Here is an 18,837-nt window from a genome sequence, read left to right as displayed (position 1 = left end):
ATTTTGTTTCAATCGGGTGAATATAGGAAATGTATCTATGTACACTGCAATTTAGGGGATGCAATTTAGGGGATTTTGCAGAGGATATGATTATTAAAATGTCTCATCAATCAGAAAATTCGTTTGCATAAATATATATTTGTTTTTTACTGCAGACAACATCTGTCATAAAGGACAAGCAGAAATGTGAACCTCAGACAATAAGGCAGGGAGGTGCTATGTCTGGGCAGTTCAGTGGAAGCCTTTCTACATCTTCAAGTCATCCTCACATAGCAGGGGAAGGAAAACCCAACAGCAGCCACCAGGCCCTCCTGCAACATTTACTGCTGAAAGAACAGATGCGACAACAAAAGCTCCTGGCTTCTGGTAAGAGCAGGTGGAATTGAAGCAGTATCTATGCACATCAGGGCTAGAGGCTGGACAGTTGCCAGAGCTGATACATGTCTGGTACTATAATGAGCTACACGCGTGGTGCTTCTGAGATATGTGGCTTGGAGAGAAATAGTGGAAAGGAGCACCTCCCTAGCGAAAAGAAAATGAATCATATGAAAACAACATTACCAAATGGATGCCTTTTCTTCCTATCTCATTGCTAATGTTTTGGGAAAACTGCTTTTTGGACGGAGATGGGGGTGGGCCTCTCAACTTCTGGCCATTCCCTTTAGATTGTATCCTGGCAACATCCTGCGAGAAGCCACATTTCCCCAGGGGCTTAAAGTTTGGCTTTTTATTTTTGTTTTGAGTCAGCTGAAATCAATCAACTTTTCAATATAGATCTGAATATTTGGTCATACAGTAAAATATAATGTGTACAAATAAAAGACTAATAATAAAGTTGACAAGGCTTCGAATAAGATTGAATCTACGCGCAAAATCGAAACACAATGATTTACCAATTCTTAAACAATGATAAACAATGATAAAACCAGGACATAACACATCACTACTAAAATTTCATCACTCTCAATGTCTAACTGGCTTGTCCTCAAACCAATCTAATCAGAGATCTTGTCAAGCTCTAATGCGTTTAAAAAGCCAACAATAGCAATTTGAATTGAAGTAGAGGACGTTGATAACAAAACAGACCAGCAATCATATTCACATAGTGAGCCAAGATAATTGCAATGTTTAGAAAAATAAGTTCTTCGTGGACCCACAAGAGCAGGACATAACGAGATCAAATGTTCCAATGTCTCTTTATACGAGTAGTTCAGACAAAAATGACAAACGTTCTGCTCCATTGGTATCATTTTATGTACTGACCGGACATCTCTTGTAGGCCACAAGTTAAGATTAAAATGTAACATAGCAGATCGATGACCAGGTGATGGAGCTTTCCGAAGGCAACCTGCCATAGTTCGTAATTTCTTAGGCGCAAACCTTAAAGTTGACAACTGATTCTACATGAAACATGTTTCTCTATTTTTGATCCCATCATGTTGATAAATCTTTGTTTTGGCTTTATCTGGATTTGAAAGTAGCATTTCAATTGACACATCTGCGTGCGCAAGTATGCCAATAACACCCATAATCCACTTTTGTGCAAATTGATGTTCCAATGAAAATAAATAGGTGACCAAAACTTTCAACATTACATTAGAATGTGTAGAAATCAAACACCTTCTAAAAAGATTCAGCTAAGTCAGGCCCAACTCATATCACTTCCAGGAAATGGGTATTGATTTTGGCAGACATAGTACTTGTTTCCAGAATTTAGCTTCGAGTTTATCTAACCGAAGCCTCAGCAATTGGGCTCATGTTTCTAGTCCATATAATAGACACAGCGTGACTTTTAAGTTCCAAAATAAAAGTGCAGGAATTAGTGAAAACTTGCCATATCGATGCAGCATAATCTTTGTCTGCGATAAGGCTGTGTCCAACTTACTATCAACGCTCTCCATCTGGCCTTTAGCTGAGACGACACCTTCAAAAACCATTCATAGATATTTATATCTTTGGACAATGGCTGACTTAACTTTAATTGACCATGATATCTGAGATTTCTGAGACCTCATTGGAGAAGATATGACTATTTGTGTTTTATCCGTACTCACCTTTAATTAATTGCACATGATGTAAATCTGAAAAGATGTTAATAACTTCTGAAGACCCATAGGGGTTTTTGAAATGAGTACAAGATCGTCAGCGTAAAGTAATGCTTTAATAGGCTGATTGTTAAGTTTTAGTGAATCAGAACAAACTTAAATGCTTCTTAGACATCATGAAGAAATTAATTAAAAATAGCTGAGGCAAGTAAACAGCCTTGTTTAAGGCCTCGAAATGTTGGAATGGAAGCAGATAATAAAGCGTCTAGCTTAAGTCTAATTCGTATTGATGTCATTGTGTAGTTTGGACATTAACAGGAGACGAGAAACAGAATCAAAGGCACAATTTAAATTTACGAACGCAAAATAAACAACCTGTTTAGTGGTCTGCCATTGTGCCTTCAAGGCTTTCAAACACATCAAATTTATTGCAGTACCCATGCCGGAAACAAAGCCTGATTGGTTGGGGTCTCGATGATTTTGAGACAGAGTCCAAGAGTTGAAATCTCGCTGGATCAGTCTGACAAATATTTAGCCTGGGGCATCCAACAAAGAAATTGGGCCATAATTCTGAGCTAGTAATCTATCGCCCTTTTCAAAGATGGGGACAATTAACGATGTTGTTCAAGAAGTTGGAATTATGCGACTAACAAGTATTTGTTGAAATATTTTATACAAAAGTGTTGCCCATAGCTGTGGGTTTGCTGTTAACATAACATGATGTAGCCCATCAGGCCCAGAAGCTTGCGAAGAACTAGCTTTTCTAATTAGTTCCTCCACCATCAAAACAGAACACTCAACTTTCCAAGTGGCAGTAGATTGTAAAGGATAGTTAACATTCCTAAATTCATCGTCTGTGTATAGATTTGGATAACATTGGACCCATTGATGCTCTTTCACTCCATTAGTTTGAGCTGCAGCTGTTGCAAGAATGATTGTTCAGCAAAGTCCATATTTCAGGTGAATCTTTATTACTCATTGCTTTGAGCATGAGTTTGCTGTCCTGCTGGAATAGAAAGGCCTTGCGGCCACAAATCCAGTTCAAATATTTGCATTTAGCTGTTCTAAAGGCTGCTGTTTTATCTGCAAACGGTAATTTGCAAATCTGCTTCCTTTCCTGACGATATTCTCTATGTCTATTCCTCACCTGTTCATCGTATGCATGGGTGTGACGAAAGGGTTGTGGACCCATTATTGTAATAGTATCTTTATATTTGGCCAAGACATGAGTATATTTCTCAGGTGTAGACTTACTAACATTGATATCAATTGAGTTATTGAAAGCCAATAGTTTGAGTTCAGACCATCGAAAGCGGGTTTTTGCGCAATTGATGATTACATTTTGCATACTCCATTGTTTCAGAACTTTTGTTTTATCTGTCGCCCACCTCCATTTAAATGCTAAGAGGTTATGATCACTCAATTCTTGATTTATAATTTCAAAAGTCAGTAGCGTCAAAAACCAACTGGGATCAACATATATGTAATCAATGATACTAGACGAACAATTTCGATGCCATGTAGCTTTACCAAGGATGTCACCTGAGACTGCACCATTCACTCTGCAAAAATGATGTTCAGCCATAAAAGAAGTCCATCTCTCCACTTTTTTCTTATTAATGCAATCTAAATTTAGATCGCCCACTAATATGGTGGCTGTTATGTTTGTTGTCATCTGTATCAAGTCAAAAAGCTTGGCCAACTCGAGATAAAATGTTTTATCAATCACCCCTACTAGATTGCGATAAACATTTATCAATACAATATTAAAGTGCTGCCAAGAGATTTTAACCAATTGAAGGAAAGAGCTGAATCGATGCCCATGCAGAAACAGTAAATCCCGCACTGATTCTTACTGCTAAAGTTTGGCTTTTCTGGTGAGACCAAGAGAAGTCAAAATGTCACCCCAGTTTCTGATGTGCACAGACTGTGCCTGGGAGACGTTCAGAAGAGGTGATTTGATTGTGTTTCACTTTACAAAATATGAGAAACACACTTTTGACCTGCAATGGGATTCATGGGTTTGTATGATGCCAGCTGTCCATGTAATTCTGGAGGCCATGTGGCAAGAATTATCTGGCTGACCCATGAAATAAATTAGTAGTAGATTTTACTGACTGGACAATGTTAGAATTTGTGATGTCTCCTTATCCACTGCATCATTGATCATCACATATACTGCAAGTGCATCTGTTGAACGCTCATCTCTCAACGGCGTGGACTAAAGATCCAGTATCGACTAAATTCGAACATTTCATCTTCTGCACCCTGTTTTTTTTTAAAGAAATGACAATGTTTTATTAATCATTTGTTCATTCATATTCCTTCTGCAAGGGAAATTGTCTTGAGTCACTCTCTTTACTTTGCAGGTGGAGTGCCTATTCATCCTCAGTCTCCACTGGTGGCAAAGGAAAGAGTAGCTCCAGTTGGGAGAGTTGCCCACAAGTTACCACGTCACCGGCCGTTACATCGAACGCAGTCAGCTCCTCTACCTCAGAGCACCCTGGCCCAGCTGGTCATCCAACAGCAGCACCAACAGTTCCTGGAGAAGCAGAAACAGTACCAACAGCAGATGCAGATGAATAAGGTAAGAAACAACTGCATGCATTTCACACTTGTTATGGTACCTAAAGGTACAGTTACTGGTGGGTATGTGTGTAAATGATAATTCTGCACTACTGGTGTCATGTGCTTAACTACTTTTATTTGTAGGTGTATTTCACTTCCTAATGTATCCAATTCAGCAGTACAATCTTTATAGAACAACTTACCCATGCATATGTTATCAAAGGCTTTGATTCCTTAATCCCCTTAGTTATTATACCCAATGACATGACTCTTGGGCAATGTTGTGGTTAATCCGTATTTAATCAAGAAAAGGTCTGTATCTAAGTTTAACCTGCAAATTGTGAAGACACAAGTCTTGAGTGCAACCAAAATATCACACTCGTACTCAGTCATGTTTACATGATACTCATAATGAACATGCATGAGAATATTGTACATACAATGATTTTCTTGGCGATTATTTGCATACATGTTGGTCATTGTGAGAACACGATTCATATGACTGTATGGTAGGTCGGCACACCTGTCCTTGGTCCAACCAGTTTGCTTCTGGTAATGTGTGGGGAGAACAGGGAACAGCCCCCAAATGATCTCACATGTGCTTTGCATGGGCAGGATTCTGGAAGCGCTGCTTTTATATCACTGGGGTCCAACAAGAAGGGGTCTCGGAGGTGACCAAAATGGAGATTGGCCGCAGCTGTTTGCTGTCAATGTCTAAAGTAGTTTCTTCTCCTCAAAGGAAGGCAATGTTTTTTTTGTAAATGTTTTTGTTAAAATTAGCACTTTTCATTTCATATGCTTATTTATCTTATGTAAATCAGTTTATCTCGGTAGGGTACTGTAAAATATAAGCTCGTAACAGTTTGCATTCCCTAAAGTAGAATATAGTGCAAACTTCAAACAAGTAACTTGGACACTATCTTTGCTAATATTTTCACCCAAAGCATGTGCACAGTTGTTTTGCATGTTGACGCATCATTGTCTGCCAATTCTGAAAATTGCTGTACATAAAGCCCGCGATTCCCACATCTGAAGTTAGCCTGCTGGCCTTTCAGCAGGGCAGTGTAACTAATTCCTGCCCCTGAACAACTACTTCTTCATTGCTCACCAGTTTTCTAATTGAGATCCCAAGGCATTATCTGAAATATTCACTCTCTTGGAAAGTTTCTAAAAATAAACCACCAGTGCACATTTTTAGGAAGGTGCCTGTGCAGTGGTTTAGCTTTTGGGGATTGCCTTAATCAGGAAAAATGAAAAGATAAAACTGTTTGAACTTCAAAGTTTAAAGCTTAACCCCTCTAAGCTGGGGTGTCATTATTATCAAACAGGCTTTGCTAGTTGGGTTTCCTTGGCATGTGTATTACACATATTTATTCAAGATGTTCTGCCTCCATTTTTCAACTTCCAGATGGAAAACTGGTCACCAGTGAATGCAGAAATATTTCTTATGCCTTTTTATAAGAACTAAATCGAATATGAGAATAAACTATAAGCATATGTGGCTTATTCAGCTGCCCTTCAGCTGCCCTTCAATACAAATACTAGGAAAGTTGGATAAAAGGGAAGCTGAGCGCAGTTGAACACTTCTAACACCGCATATTCTCTGGGCAGCCCACACAGGTATCTTTTGTGCGGAGAGGATCCTGCAGGGCAAAAGAGGTGCCGGTGAAAAGCAAATCATGCTTTGCCACGCCTGCCTATGATCACTGTTTTACCTGAAAAGGGATCACTTGCAGGCAATTAAAGTACAATGTGTGTCTACGGCAATGCACAGACACGCTCTGCAAGAGATCTGCCACACGTGCATTAAAATGACACCGTTGTTTCTTGCCAAGCATGGCCTGTGTGTCACACGCAGCTTTTGTACTACCACCAAACAACATTATGCATCACCAATTTGCCATGATTTGACAGGAGCCAGAGAGACATGAGAATGCCTTACAACCTTTCCAAATAGAATAAAGAAACATTGTGGCTATATGTGCCCGAGCCTGTAGCCATTTCAACTTCTTCACCTGCAAACATGCCTGACTGGGGAGTCATCATCAAAGTGATGTCAATCCATTAAGTCATTGTGTAGTATAAGATATCAATGGCCATACCAAATAAATGAAGACGACTCCTGAGATGGGCCAGTACTGGAGGGCATTGGTGGTCCTGTTGGCACATTGGGATTAGTAGGGAATCGGTTTAGTTCATTTACAATAGAGGTTATATTTCGATAATGATGGATATGGTATATTTGGAGTCAACAGCATACACGCACAATGCTTCACGATAACAGCTAAATTCTCAAAGCCCACAAACTCCAGCTCACAAGCTCAATCAGATCAAAGTCTGCAGCAACCTTGCCTCCTCCTTTCGGATCAAGATCCTGAACATCAGACAAAATATTGCAAACAAGACAATTGGTCCAGCTCACACCGTTTACTCCAACTGCAACTTCCCCCACTACATCCTCAAACCACCCCCATCTTTTCCTCCTTCACCCGCTCCTCATCTACCAACTAGAGTATCTTCTCAGCAAATGTAAATGCTCTGGATCCTTTTGTGATCCTTATCTGCGGAAAATGTTCAAATCCCTGGGGCCTGCAATATCTCACCATGTTCTGAACTTGGCGAGGCATTCCCTCACATCATGCTTGGGTCCCAATCCCGAGAAGGAAGTGGCTGACCCCACTAACCTCGAACCTGCTACACAATATTGATACTCTATTGCCATCGCTTTCTGCCTGGAACCAAACCAATTCTGATTCAGGAAGGATCTCAAAAGCATGTCCTTTTCCCCATGTAACCTCCTACTCCCCACCCACCTTCTGCTGTTCGCTACCATGTGGTTTTCAACGGCATGTAGCATGTAACAAGAGCGATAAACAAAAAATAATTCACTTAGTGGAAACAAATGACCACTTGTCTCTTATGTTCCTCGCTCTTTGTAGTAAGATTTGGATTTGGGTTGTTTGCCCATAACAGAAAAGTTAGCACCCGAAAAGACTATAGCTAACTTACGGTCAAACAACTCAAAGCAAATGCCTCCCCACAAATACCCACAAATACCCTCTCGTCCCCCTCCCCCTTTATTTACCTTTTCCTTTTGGTGGCACACCTCGTTGTGTGCCGCCGACTCCCTGCGTCACAGGTTTCCTTCATTTACGTGCTTGGGAACCGGCGCCACAGGGTCCTTTCCTTTTTTTTTTGTTTACTTTTTTCTTGTGCATAGAGGGTGTCCCCTATGCGGGGGACACCCCTGCAACCCCTGAATCCAAAAATGCCGAACATGGGGCATGCGGGACACCCCCGCAAACCCTGCTCCTCATGTTCAGTATTTTCCCATTCGTATGAATGGTACAGGCCTGTTTCGGTCTTTTGTACCATTCGTACGTGCCTCCCCACAAATACCCACGAATACCCTCTCGTCCCCCTCCCCCTTTACTTACCTTTTCCTTTTGGTGGCACACCTCGTTGTGTGCCGCCGACTCCCTGCGTCACAGGTTTCCTTCATTTACGTGCTTGGGAACCGGCGCCACAGGGTCCTTTCCTTTTTTTTTTTTGTTTACTTTTTTCTTGTGCATAGAGGGTGTCCCCTATGCGGGGGACACCCCTGCAACCCCTGAATCCAAAAATGCCGAACATGGGGCATGCGGGACACCCCCGCAAACCCTGCTCCTCATGTTCAGTATTTTCCCATTCGTATGAATGGTACAGGCCTGTTTCGGTCTTTTGTACCATTCGTACGTGCCTCCCCACAAATACCCCCAAATACCCTCTCGTCCCCCTCCCCCTTTATTTACCTTTTCCTTTTGGTGGCACACCTCGTTGTGTGCCGCCGACTCCCTGCGTCACAGGTTTCCTTCAGTTACGTGCTTGGGAACCGGAGCCACAGGGTCCTTTCCTTTTGTTTTTGTTTACTTTTTTCTTGTGCATAGAGGGTGTCCCCTATGCGGGGGACACCCCTGCAACCCCTGAATCCAAAAATGCCGAACATGGGGCGTGCGGGACACCCCCTCAAACCCTGCTCCTCATGTTCAGTATTTTCCCATTCGTACGAATGGTACAGGCCTGTTTCGGTCTTTTGTACCATTCGTACGAATGGATACAGTCTTTTTGGACGTTTCTACAAGATTCTACATATTGGAGTCAAATAGACAATCAGAATCGTGCATCATCATCTTGGATGTCTTTTATAAGATATGGCCGTATTGATGTATTCCATGGCGCGATGAGGGAACTTTACAGACACGAATGGTAACTGAGTTCCCTGGAACAGAGACAGAAATAAGGCGACACGTGTAGGGTAAGGGTTGGCATTCAGGAATCATGAACTGCCGCAAGGCACAACAGTGTGCTACGCTTCCCCTAGGAGGAAGTCTGAGATGCATGATGGAGGGGTGTCGGGCGTATGGTAAGTGTTGTGAGGGGGAGGTGGACTTATGGAGGGGAGACTAAAAGAGCATGCGTGCAATAGGCAGCCTATAAAAAGTGGTCTTCTGCAATGTCACTCTTTAGAACACGGGATTCGGACCTAGATCCAAAGAAATATGTAGTCATGGGAGTGGCAGAAATGTGAAATGATGTGGTGGCCACGAACCACTGAGGAGCGTTCCTACTGAAAAATAAACTAGGATCCCATGTGGAGGTGTGAGTGCACTGAAATGCCTGTTAGTTGCTTTCTAGGTGCCTCCTTCTTGTTGGGCAGTCTGGGGTTTAAATGCTGAAATACATACTGCATGCTGCACGTTTCGCAATAACATGGTGCCAACATCACGTTCTCAATCTGTTTCAAAATTACATAACTTGGGGTGCAAGCACGACACTCTAGGTTGCATACATGAAGGCCGTGGCTGATTGTGGCAAACCCTAGTGCCTGCAGCTGGATTCAAGCAGATTGGCTAGCGCTGTGCAGTAATGTATATGGTAGTGTCTGGGGCCTTATTAACGCTGCTCAATGGAGCCATGACTCCGTCTTCCCACCTCAACAGTACAGCATCTAGCATGGCGCCCAGGCAAAGGAAGCACCCACTCACGTTTTACTAGGCGAGGACTCGCCTGTAAAATAAACACACACACAAAGCTGGCAAACATTCTGGAGAGCAGGCCCTCTTGTTTTCATTGTTCTCAAAAGTGCATGTTCACTTTTCTTTGCAAACTGGCATTGCACTCCCCTGTTCTCACTGCATGATCCCAGAACACCAAGGGCCAATCGCAAGTTGAAATTAGCATATCCCATCCATGTGCTCGCGAGTTGGTGACAGGCTCAGCCTGTGTGACCCTCATATATACCACTTGCATACTCCTGCAGAGACATAGACCCAGTCACAGGCGTCATGAGTTTGCAGAGTGCATGTTCTTTTTAAAGAACCATAGATGACATGGGGGTGGATTACTACGGAGCTATTTGCACTCGCCTGGTTTATTTTGCATAGCACTCTGGAGTGGTCCACGTGACTCCCCACCACCTGTGCTTGATTTGTCTGATGGTCACTCAGCACATAGTTCCGTTGTTAGGACACAGGGAGTAAGCAATGTTATTTGTTTCTAAACTTAGGCACTTTAAATAAAAAGAAATCCGTGCACATAATGCTGAATCACAACACACATATAGCTGAACACACTGGAGGATAATTCCCTGTAAAATATGATATAATAGGCCCATGTATCGTCCTTGTATATCGCCATAGTGCTCTCAAAGCATGAGCTGAGAGTCGTTCCTTCTCAGTTATAAGAAACCCAACATATGTACCTTCAGGGGAAATGATCTTTGCCAAAGTACTAACCTTTTAACTGGTAAAAGCAATTGTTCATACTTTTTCCCTTGGGACTTTGTTCAGTTTCACTAAAACCGATGACACTGGGGTTTGTCATTTCCTGTGTATGACACAATACATCAGCTCAGCTAAGGCCCTCAGTTCCTCGGCCAGGTCAATAACTGGCAGGAAATGCCTGCCAGTGAGGTCATAATCGACCAACTCAAATCGCATCCTCTCACACGCTCATGTTCCCTCTCTGAACCAGACGCTCTGCTGGGATTCAAGCCCTAGAAGTGTTCACCATGCCGGAGACCACTCGCATGAAGGGGTTCTTTTCTGACACGCGACACCTGTGTGTGCAAGTCGTCTCGGTCACACCTTGCAGGTTTGGAAGCAGAAATACAACAGGAGCTAGACATGTTGGTCCACCACCGCTACAACATTTCCAAAATGATGTTTCCAGCCCAAGCAGCCAATAGAAAAACAGAGATAAGTGTGCCCCCCCCCCAACTCCTCACGTGGCATCAATTGATTCCTGTACAGCAGCGGTAGCCACTAAGGTGCAGGGCAGCCACAGATGCTGATAGGCTCTCAGATTGGCCCACGCGCCGCTCTCTCTGTATGCCCCATTGCAGCAGGAATAGTACTCCCCCTCCTTATATTCTGTGATATATGATATGATATTTTATTTATATTGCGTCCATACACGGGTATTTCAGGTAACGTACCGTGAAGCAAATCCTCGTTTCATTGTGCACGTGCTTTTGGGATTTAGCTGCCCGAGTGCAGCTGATCGTATACAAATTGATAGGTATGGAAACAACTATTTGCGTTGCCCAAAAACAGCGTGCATCTCTGGAATCATGGAATTTATGCTTAAAGTGTGCTTAAAGTGTGCCCATTTTAACATCGAAACCCTCCTTTTCTACTCTTTGCAATGCCACTGACATCTTATTTTGAACAGTGCGTAAAGGTGTTTATATTTATGAAATTCACGAAATATTCACGAAACATCCCCTCTCTAACTCGTTCTAGGAAAATTACAAAAAAGTGATTACAAGTGAGTGACCTGGCGGGCAGCAATGATGAACGTCTAGCCCAGGGTTGTCTCTCCAGGTTTCGAGGGCCGGAAACATGTCAGATTGTCAGGATACACCTCATTAATTTTCATGAGATACATTTGCTTACAATGATTCTAAATTATGCACATTCTTTCTCATGAATATTAATGATGGATATCCTGAAAACCCTTCCGGATTCCGGCCCTCGGGGCCAGCAGTTGGCAAACCCTGGTCTGAGCCTTTTTACAGAAAACACGCGCCAGGGTGCAGGAGGCTAGGAGAAGAGAGAAGGCGGCAAATGAATGTGGTAGATGCGAGACGTCCTACCCCAGCCTTGAGAAAACCCCGGGCCCGATTTATGGAATTTTTTGCACGGTTCAAGTGACTTTGCATGGCTGGAAATGGATTCTGTACTGCCGACACAAACCCTGATTCATGGAACTGTGCAAAGTGTATTTTTGCAGTACAAAGTCATGTTTGCAGTACACAATGGGCCTCATTCCGAGTTTGGAGGTAACCACGCCGCTATTTGCGGCATGGCTGCCTCCAAACTCATTCCGATTCCGCCCTGGTGAATGGAGCAATTACCGGTCCATTCCAAGGTTGGCGGGACCGGTAATTCCCCATTCACCAGGGCCCTTCCCCATTCCCATTTGAGCCCCCATAGGGCTCAATGGGAAGGCGGCAATAACGGTACCATAAATTACAGTACCGTTATTAGCTCTAAAGTCCCTTTGGGGGTCCCGTCCTTAACGCCTGCTAAAAGCAGGCGTTAAGGAAGGACCCGCAAAGGGAACTCGTAGTATGGCGGTAAGGGTTTAACGGCACTGGTCTCGTTACCGGTGACCGTTAACCCTTACCGCCCTCCTTGTAATGAGGCCCAATGACTTTGCACTCACTTTGCACAGCAAAAATACACTTTGCACGGTTCCATGAATCAGGGTTTGTGTCGGCAGTGCAAAGTCACTTTTCAGCAATGCAAAGCCACTTTGAACCATGCAAAAAATACCACAAATCTTGTCTGCAGATTTTTCAATGGAATGAAGGCACACAAAGGAGAGGGACAGGCTCCTTTAAGGGGCAAATTATTCACACGAAATAAACATTGTTTTGTGCACTATTTGTGAACAATTGTTGAAGCAATTACTATCGTCCAAACAGGGACTTCATTTAGGGGTCACCAGAGGTTGCAACTGCAACCTCTGAGGTCTCCCTTGCGACCTCTAAAAAAAAGAAACCAAAAAAAGTTTTTTTTTTCTGTTTGTAATGCAAGCTCTTTGGCTGTGGCCTGCACCATGTGGCTCTTTACTTCTGGAGTGGCTGGCTTTCTTGTTCAGGCCCCTTGAAAAAAATAAGAAAAATAAGAACAGGCCTGCCACAAGTCTAGCACTTTCAGCACTGACCCTAGATAAGAAAGAATAGGAATGTCAAAAAATGTGTCTTTCTGGAATTCTATACAATAATTGCTAGAATCATTAAAGGTTTATTTCAGGCACACTTCAGGGGGTGAGTCATTGATTAGTCTGTTCTTAAATGCCTCAACTCAGCCTTTCATCCTTCTGAGGTCGATAAATGAGTACCAACACAGGTTGGGTGATATTGGGTGTATATTTTTTCTACATAAAGCACTTAAGCGTAAGTGCTATATAATAACACATCATTATCATTGGGTCATGGATGTCTGCTTGCATTCACAGTTATTTGGTAATATGGGCCTATACACACTGATCTTAGTGATACTTATGGCGATCCATTCTTGTATGAAATGTACATCACATTATAGTGATATCGTAACCATATCTTTCGTAGTGTACAATGCTATGTGATGCCACTTCCTGTTTTGTCAACGGGTGAAAGGTTGTGTTCAATCGCTTCCCGCGATAGCACTTCGAGGTGGGGTCAAATGACATCACTTCCTGTGATGTCATCGGGGGTCAAGGGTCGTGTGATGTCACTTCCGCTATCCCTGGCATTTTGGTGAAATGATGTCCCTGCGTCCAAAGTCTGCACATTGTATCATTTCTTAATGTAAATCACATAACACAACTCAAGTTGAGGTGTGAGCATTTACATTGTACATGTGTACATACAAAGGTTGGGCTTTATATTCTTGTCCTGGCTACAGATATGCTTTGCTCTGCACAGTGAGGATTTGCGCCCCCTGGCCAATGCAGGGGTAGAAGTGTAGAAGTGTTCACTTCCAAGTAGTAGGATACCAGCTGGGCCTTATGCCAGTCAAGGAGATGTCTTTTTTGAATGCTAGATTTAGGTACAGCTGAGAATCCACCACGTACTACAGCTTGTGCAAAATTAGGTGTTGTAAAGAACACAGTATGGTATGTAAATCCAGGGTAGTCTAGATTAAATTAAACGGGTCTCATGGGGAAGGATGGTGGGAGCAGATAATTGGAACAATCACATTGCCAAGTGGGTTTATACATGTTGTGGTAAGTCAGACATAGGAGATGGACAAGTAGACCTATTGGAACCAAATCTGTAATCACCAAATAAAAGAAAAACTATACTGACCCTACAGCTATGGTGGATTGCCTAATCTATAAAACAATAAAATGGGTGCTCGTCCGTTTGTCTTCCCAATACAAGTTCAGTCCTCTGTCTGAAACCTATGCTAACATATCACAGCTGCAGTACTATAGGAAAGATCGATGTCTTCGGTCTCCACATGCCACGCTTACTGCATGGCTCTTTGATTTTCTTCTGCAAAGCTACACAGGACCCCGTTTCACACATCTGCCGGGTTCCTCTCTCGACTTCTACTGAAGCCGTGTTGCCTTTATGGGCCTCCATGGAATGCAAGGGGCAATTCCATTTGTCCCGTTTTCCATGAGGAGGTGGCAAGGAATCCAGGTCACAAACCCAGCTATCCATATTAAAGGAACCAACCTATGTCTGATTGCCATGTTCAACTCCCGTGTAACCAAAAGACATGTCAGAAGGGGGGCTGGATGTAGTCCGTGCTAGGACATTCCTTGTCCCTGTGACCTTTGCATTAACCCCACCTCCTGTAACAAAGACACATTCTTGAAACAGCGCCTTGATGCCTCCGGGCTGCTAGGCGCTTTACAAATACAAAAATAAAATAAATAAATAAAAGTGGGGAGGCACCCCTAGTGGGATCCCGCTTGCCCTGTCCTCTAGCGAGGGTATTGCATAAATGGCTCACTTCCCTAGCCCCAATGAGGGTGGCTCTCCCTTGGGGAGAAGGCACACATTCTCTGAATTTGTCATAATGTTCATAAGATGTTGGGTCACACTTTGCATAATGTGATTTGCCTTGAATCACACATTTCATTGGTCCAATGCTGAAGCCAGAATTAAAACACAAATCTCAATTTTTGATGTTCTGCACTTAGCCACAAGACTACACACATTGTTCAGTTGCCATTATTTGCTTGTCCTATGTGGGCTAGGAAGTAGGAGATCTTTTAGTATGTTCCTTATGACACAAATATTCAACTCATTATTAAATTGGAAGACTGTCTGGGCTGCACAGAAGCACATTGAACAGCTATCGATGGAGAACAGGTCATAGTTTTTGTGTGCGTTACTAGTGCAAATATAATTGGGGCCGCTTGAGTCTCAGTGAAGTGACTCAAATGTGCTGCTCCAATATCAATGGTGGAAAATCCAGTCGGGCAATACTTTGTGTCCATAAGGGGAAGGGTAGACTGTAAAATAGCAATGATAACATTCCAGCTTGACTTGTTATTGGTACCATTCTGTGTTCCGCTGCCAAGTGTCAACTACATAACTGCTTGTGAAAACGGTTCTGCGACTTGGCAAAGTATAGCATACGTGGACGCCATGCCAGCGGTCCATTTGCAGCATGTAGTGGCTAAACAGACATGTTTTCACAATTCGGGTGCACCAATCGATGCTCATAAATGTGGCCCGTGTTTTCCTGTTCTTCCATTCACACTTGTGGTGCAGCAGCATCGCTTTTGAAACCCACCCATGATGGGCGCCTCCAGGCCTGCAGCTCTACGGCCACGCTGTTGGTGGCATTCGAAGACATAACACCGCAGATGAGCCATGCCCTCACGGGAGCTGTTACCAGAGGCTTACGTCACAAGGTCTCGGTAGGTTATTCCATCTGTCAAGAGCAGGCGCCCTCCAAAACAACAAGGTCAGAAAAGAACAGCAAATACATGGTATTATTCTTATCCGAGGAAGTTTAGGGGAGCTCTCGTTTGCCTTACACCTTATTTGCCTGTGGTGGTCCCCAGAGTGTAGCATACTGGAAACAGGAGAATAAAGCACCCAGCAGGACTGATCTGAAAAACAGCAGGCAAGTGGCTCCGCTCTGCACTAGGCTGGTTATGTTTAATGCAAACGGGAGTCAATGGAGGGTAAAGATCTGGTGAAAAACTCATCTCTGGAGGCCTCCGCAGCACAGGACGCCACACAATCATCAGACTCGAACCTGAATCTGGGAGACACACGAAGGGGAGAACCAGAAAGCAGGCACACGAACTCAGGAAAAGCACAGCTGCACATACCCGCCTGTCTGTCCTGGGGAAGGAACCGCAGATACTGCTCTCTGAGGAACACAGGGTCTACTCCCCCCCTTTCCTATGTTCCTCTCGCTGTGCTGTCTGTACCGCTCAGACATGCTAGCTAGAATTGCCCCATCAAAATCCCCTGCGTACATACATGCATACATGTGGTGTAAGGTTGTGCAGAAGTATCCACCTGTGATATTCATGAACCAATCATATCTACCCTTCTGCTTAATCTGGAGAGGCTTTCGATGGGCAAAACGTGCACGCTTCATTCACAACTGCACAGCGATGCTGGTCGCCAGTGGCGATGCTAGAAAGAAGGCCAGGGGAGGGAGTGACCTTTCTGTTTTCTCTTCTGGCCTGAAATCTGGACAGAAAGTTTCTCTTATTTGAAAACATTGACTGCTGGGGAAAGGAAGCTAATGAAAATAGCCAATGAAAGGCAATCCGCTGTAGTTTAGCTGACCCCTTGCCTTGGAAAACACCGGAGGTGTCCCAAGCATCATTAGCATGCATTTCTAAACAGGGCGACTGGTAACACAATAGCTGTACTTGGCTGCTGGAGTCTCTGGGTGTCCATTAGGAATTTCCTGCAGAGGAACATCACAAATAAAAGCTATGCTTCGAAAAGGGTCTTCTGGTTGCATGTACATGAAGGCACACGTGCGTGAATGCAAAGGCAACATGCAAAAGGTTGTGCAGCACATTTGCGTAGCTCAGCATCCCCTAGTTGTTTTTTGTATCCCAGTACAGTTCTTTAACTGTAAGTAATGAGTACATTAGTGTTATAGGGCCTTGGGAGAATGGAAGAGATGTGCATTTTAAGTTATCATGCAATCCCTGTATGTCTGGTACCCTGAGTCGGAGTGGAAACGTACATTGACGTGGCACCAAAAGACAGGGGGGGTCATTACGAGTTTGGAGGCAGCCATGGTGCTATTAGCACCATGGCTGCCCCCAAAGTCGTGTCCGGGTAGTCGGAATGGAGACTTACCGGGTCATTCCAACCTTGGAGGACCCGGTAAGTCCCCATTCTGAAAACCATTCCCCATTTCCATTTGAGCCCCCATAGGGCTCAATGGGAATGGGGAAGGCGCAAATAACGGGCCGGCAAATAGCGGGCCCGTTATTAGCTCCCTGTCCCTTAGCGGCTCCCTCTAAGGGCGACTACTAAAACCAGCCGGCCTTAGTGGGACCTGCTAAGGGACCTCAAAATGCGGCGGTAGGGGGTTAACGGCACCGGCATCCTTACCGGTGCCGTTAAACCCTTACCACCATACTCGTAATGAGGCCCAGTGACCCACATTCGGAAATCACAGGGTGTTTGTCGCAGCCAGATGTTTGATTAGTAGTTTGGGTCACATTGTGTAGGCCATTGTGGCAAATTGTTCATTTAAAAAAACAGAGTTAGTAACATTGGCCAAAACTACCATATGTGCAATGCAGTGCGTTTTCAAACCGGAACAGATCTACCCACAAAGGAGTCCTATACGGGCCTGTCAGACCAACCCCACGGCCATTGCCGTAGAGATGTATGGGCCAGTCCGAGCCTCTGTTTACGCATTTGTATTAATCCAAATGAGTACTAGTAGGATTTCTGTTAATCTTCAAACTCCATTTCTCAATTTCTCTACATGTTGGCAATCCAGCCTGCAAAATTCAGCATCTGCAAAAGGGGGGCCTTTGTGACCAGAACTATATATCTTCTTAAAGTCCAGCCTTGCAACAGCCCCATGGATTAGCAACTGTTTTTCAAGGTTTTGTGCCTGCCCTTTAAGAGTCCATGCAAGAGGTTTTTGGTTCCTACGCTGCGTGTGGCGTGCCCACAACCTGGATGCCCCCTCCTTCCATGCAGTAGCTCTGTCGTTGCGGAACTCCTTGTGAATGTGTTTTACTTCATGCATTTCTACAAACTAGGATGTCTCCTGGAGATTATAAGACAAATACAACAGACTTAGATGAAAAATGTGTATCATTGTCTGGGCTAATATCACTGTGCGACCGCTAAAATAGGTAAGATTTATTTTGGGCAATGGATATGTATTACATCCGGTGGCCAACCCCAATCATGTACCCCCTAATTATACAGTCACACCTCACAATTCCTGGCAAGAAACAGGTGGTTTTATGAAAACTCAAATCTATTTATATAAAGAAATTAAAGGTGAAATCAAGGCAAAGTTGTCTCCAACTTTATGCAGGGGAAGTCGCCACCTTGTTACACAATCACAGACAGCCCGTCTTCATGAATGAAAATGAACTTCCTGCATTTATCTCACTATTCCTCACATTGAAGCACTCACTTCCAGGATCAATTCTACACGTTATATATATATATATATATATATATATATATATATATATATATATATATATATATATATATATATATATATATATATATATCCTATTAACAGTAGACATTCTAATTATTTTAGTGTTACTTAATTATTTATTATGCGCTTAAGCCCATGGTTGTCAAAACGCAATACCAGAGTGCCAAAACAGACAAGGTAGAGGTATAAAAGCAAAAACCAAGATTGAAGAACGAAGCGTGAACTTCAAGGCAGAAAATATAAATCAGTCTCTCAGAGGGTTGCTTTTATGTAAAAAATGAAGCAAATAAGAACATTTTCAATTTTTTCCTGAAAGATAGGAAGGAAGGTTCAGACCTCATGGAGGTAGGTAGAGAGTTCCACAATGCATATGCTAAGGCCTGAAATTATTTACCGCCTGTACGGATGCTTTTGGTGCATTTGCAGAGCATAAGATATTGAGACCCCGAGCGCAGGGCACGCGTTGTTTTCTACCACTTGAGACATTATTTGAGATATTCTGGTGCACTACCATATAGTCATTTGTGTGTTATTGTTAAGGTTTTGAATTTAGTCCA

General features: G+C 43.4%; 1 protein-coding gene across 13 annotated transcripts in view; it reads left to right on the top strand.

The window, feature by feature from the left end:
* Nucleotides 1-18,837, top strand: part of HDAC9 (histone deacetylase 9) — a 497,607-nt gene that overhangs the window by 415,632 nt on the left and 63,138 nt on the right. For all 13 annotated transcript variants that reach the window (XM_069648491.1, XM_069648496.1, XM_069648495.1 and 10 more), the window contains 2 exons: nucleotides 156-366; nucleotides 4,415-4,632. In XM_069648491.1, coding sequence (XP_069504592.1) covers nucleotides 156-366; nucleotides 4,415-4,632 — 429 coding nt within the window. The remainder of the gene's footprint in view (nucleotides 1-155; nucleotides 367-4,414; nucleotides 4,633-18,837) is intronic.

This window comes from Ambystoma mexicanum, chromosome 2q (genome assembly GCF_040938575.1).
Source record: "Ambystoma mexicanum isolate Mex_15411 chromosome 2q, UKY_AmexF1_1, whole genome shotgun sequence".
Lineage (NCBI taxonomy): Eukaryota > Metazoa > Chordata > Amphibia > Caudata > Ambystomatidae > Ambystoma > Ambystoma mexicanum.
This window is presented reverse-complemented; position numbering and strand designations above follow the sequence as displayed.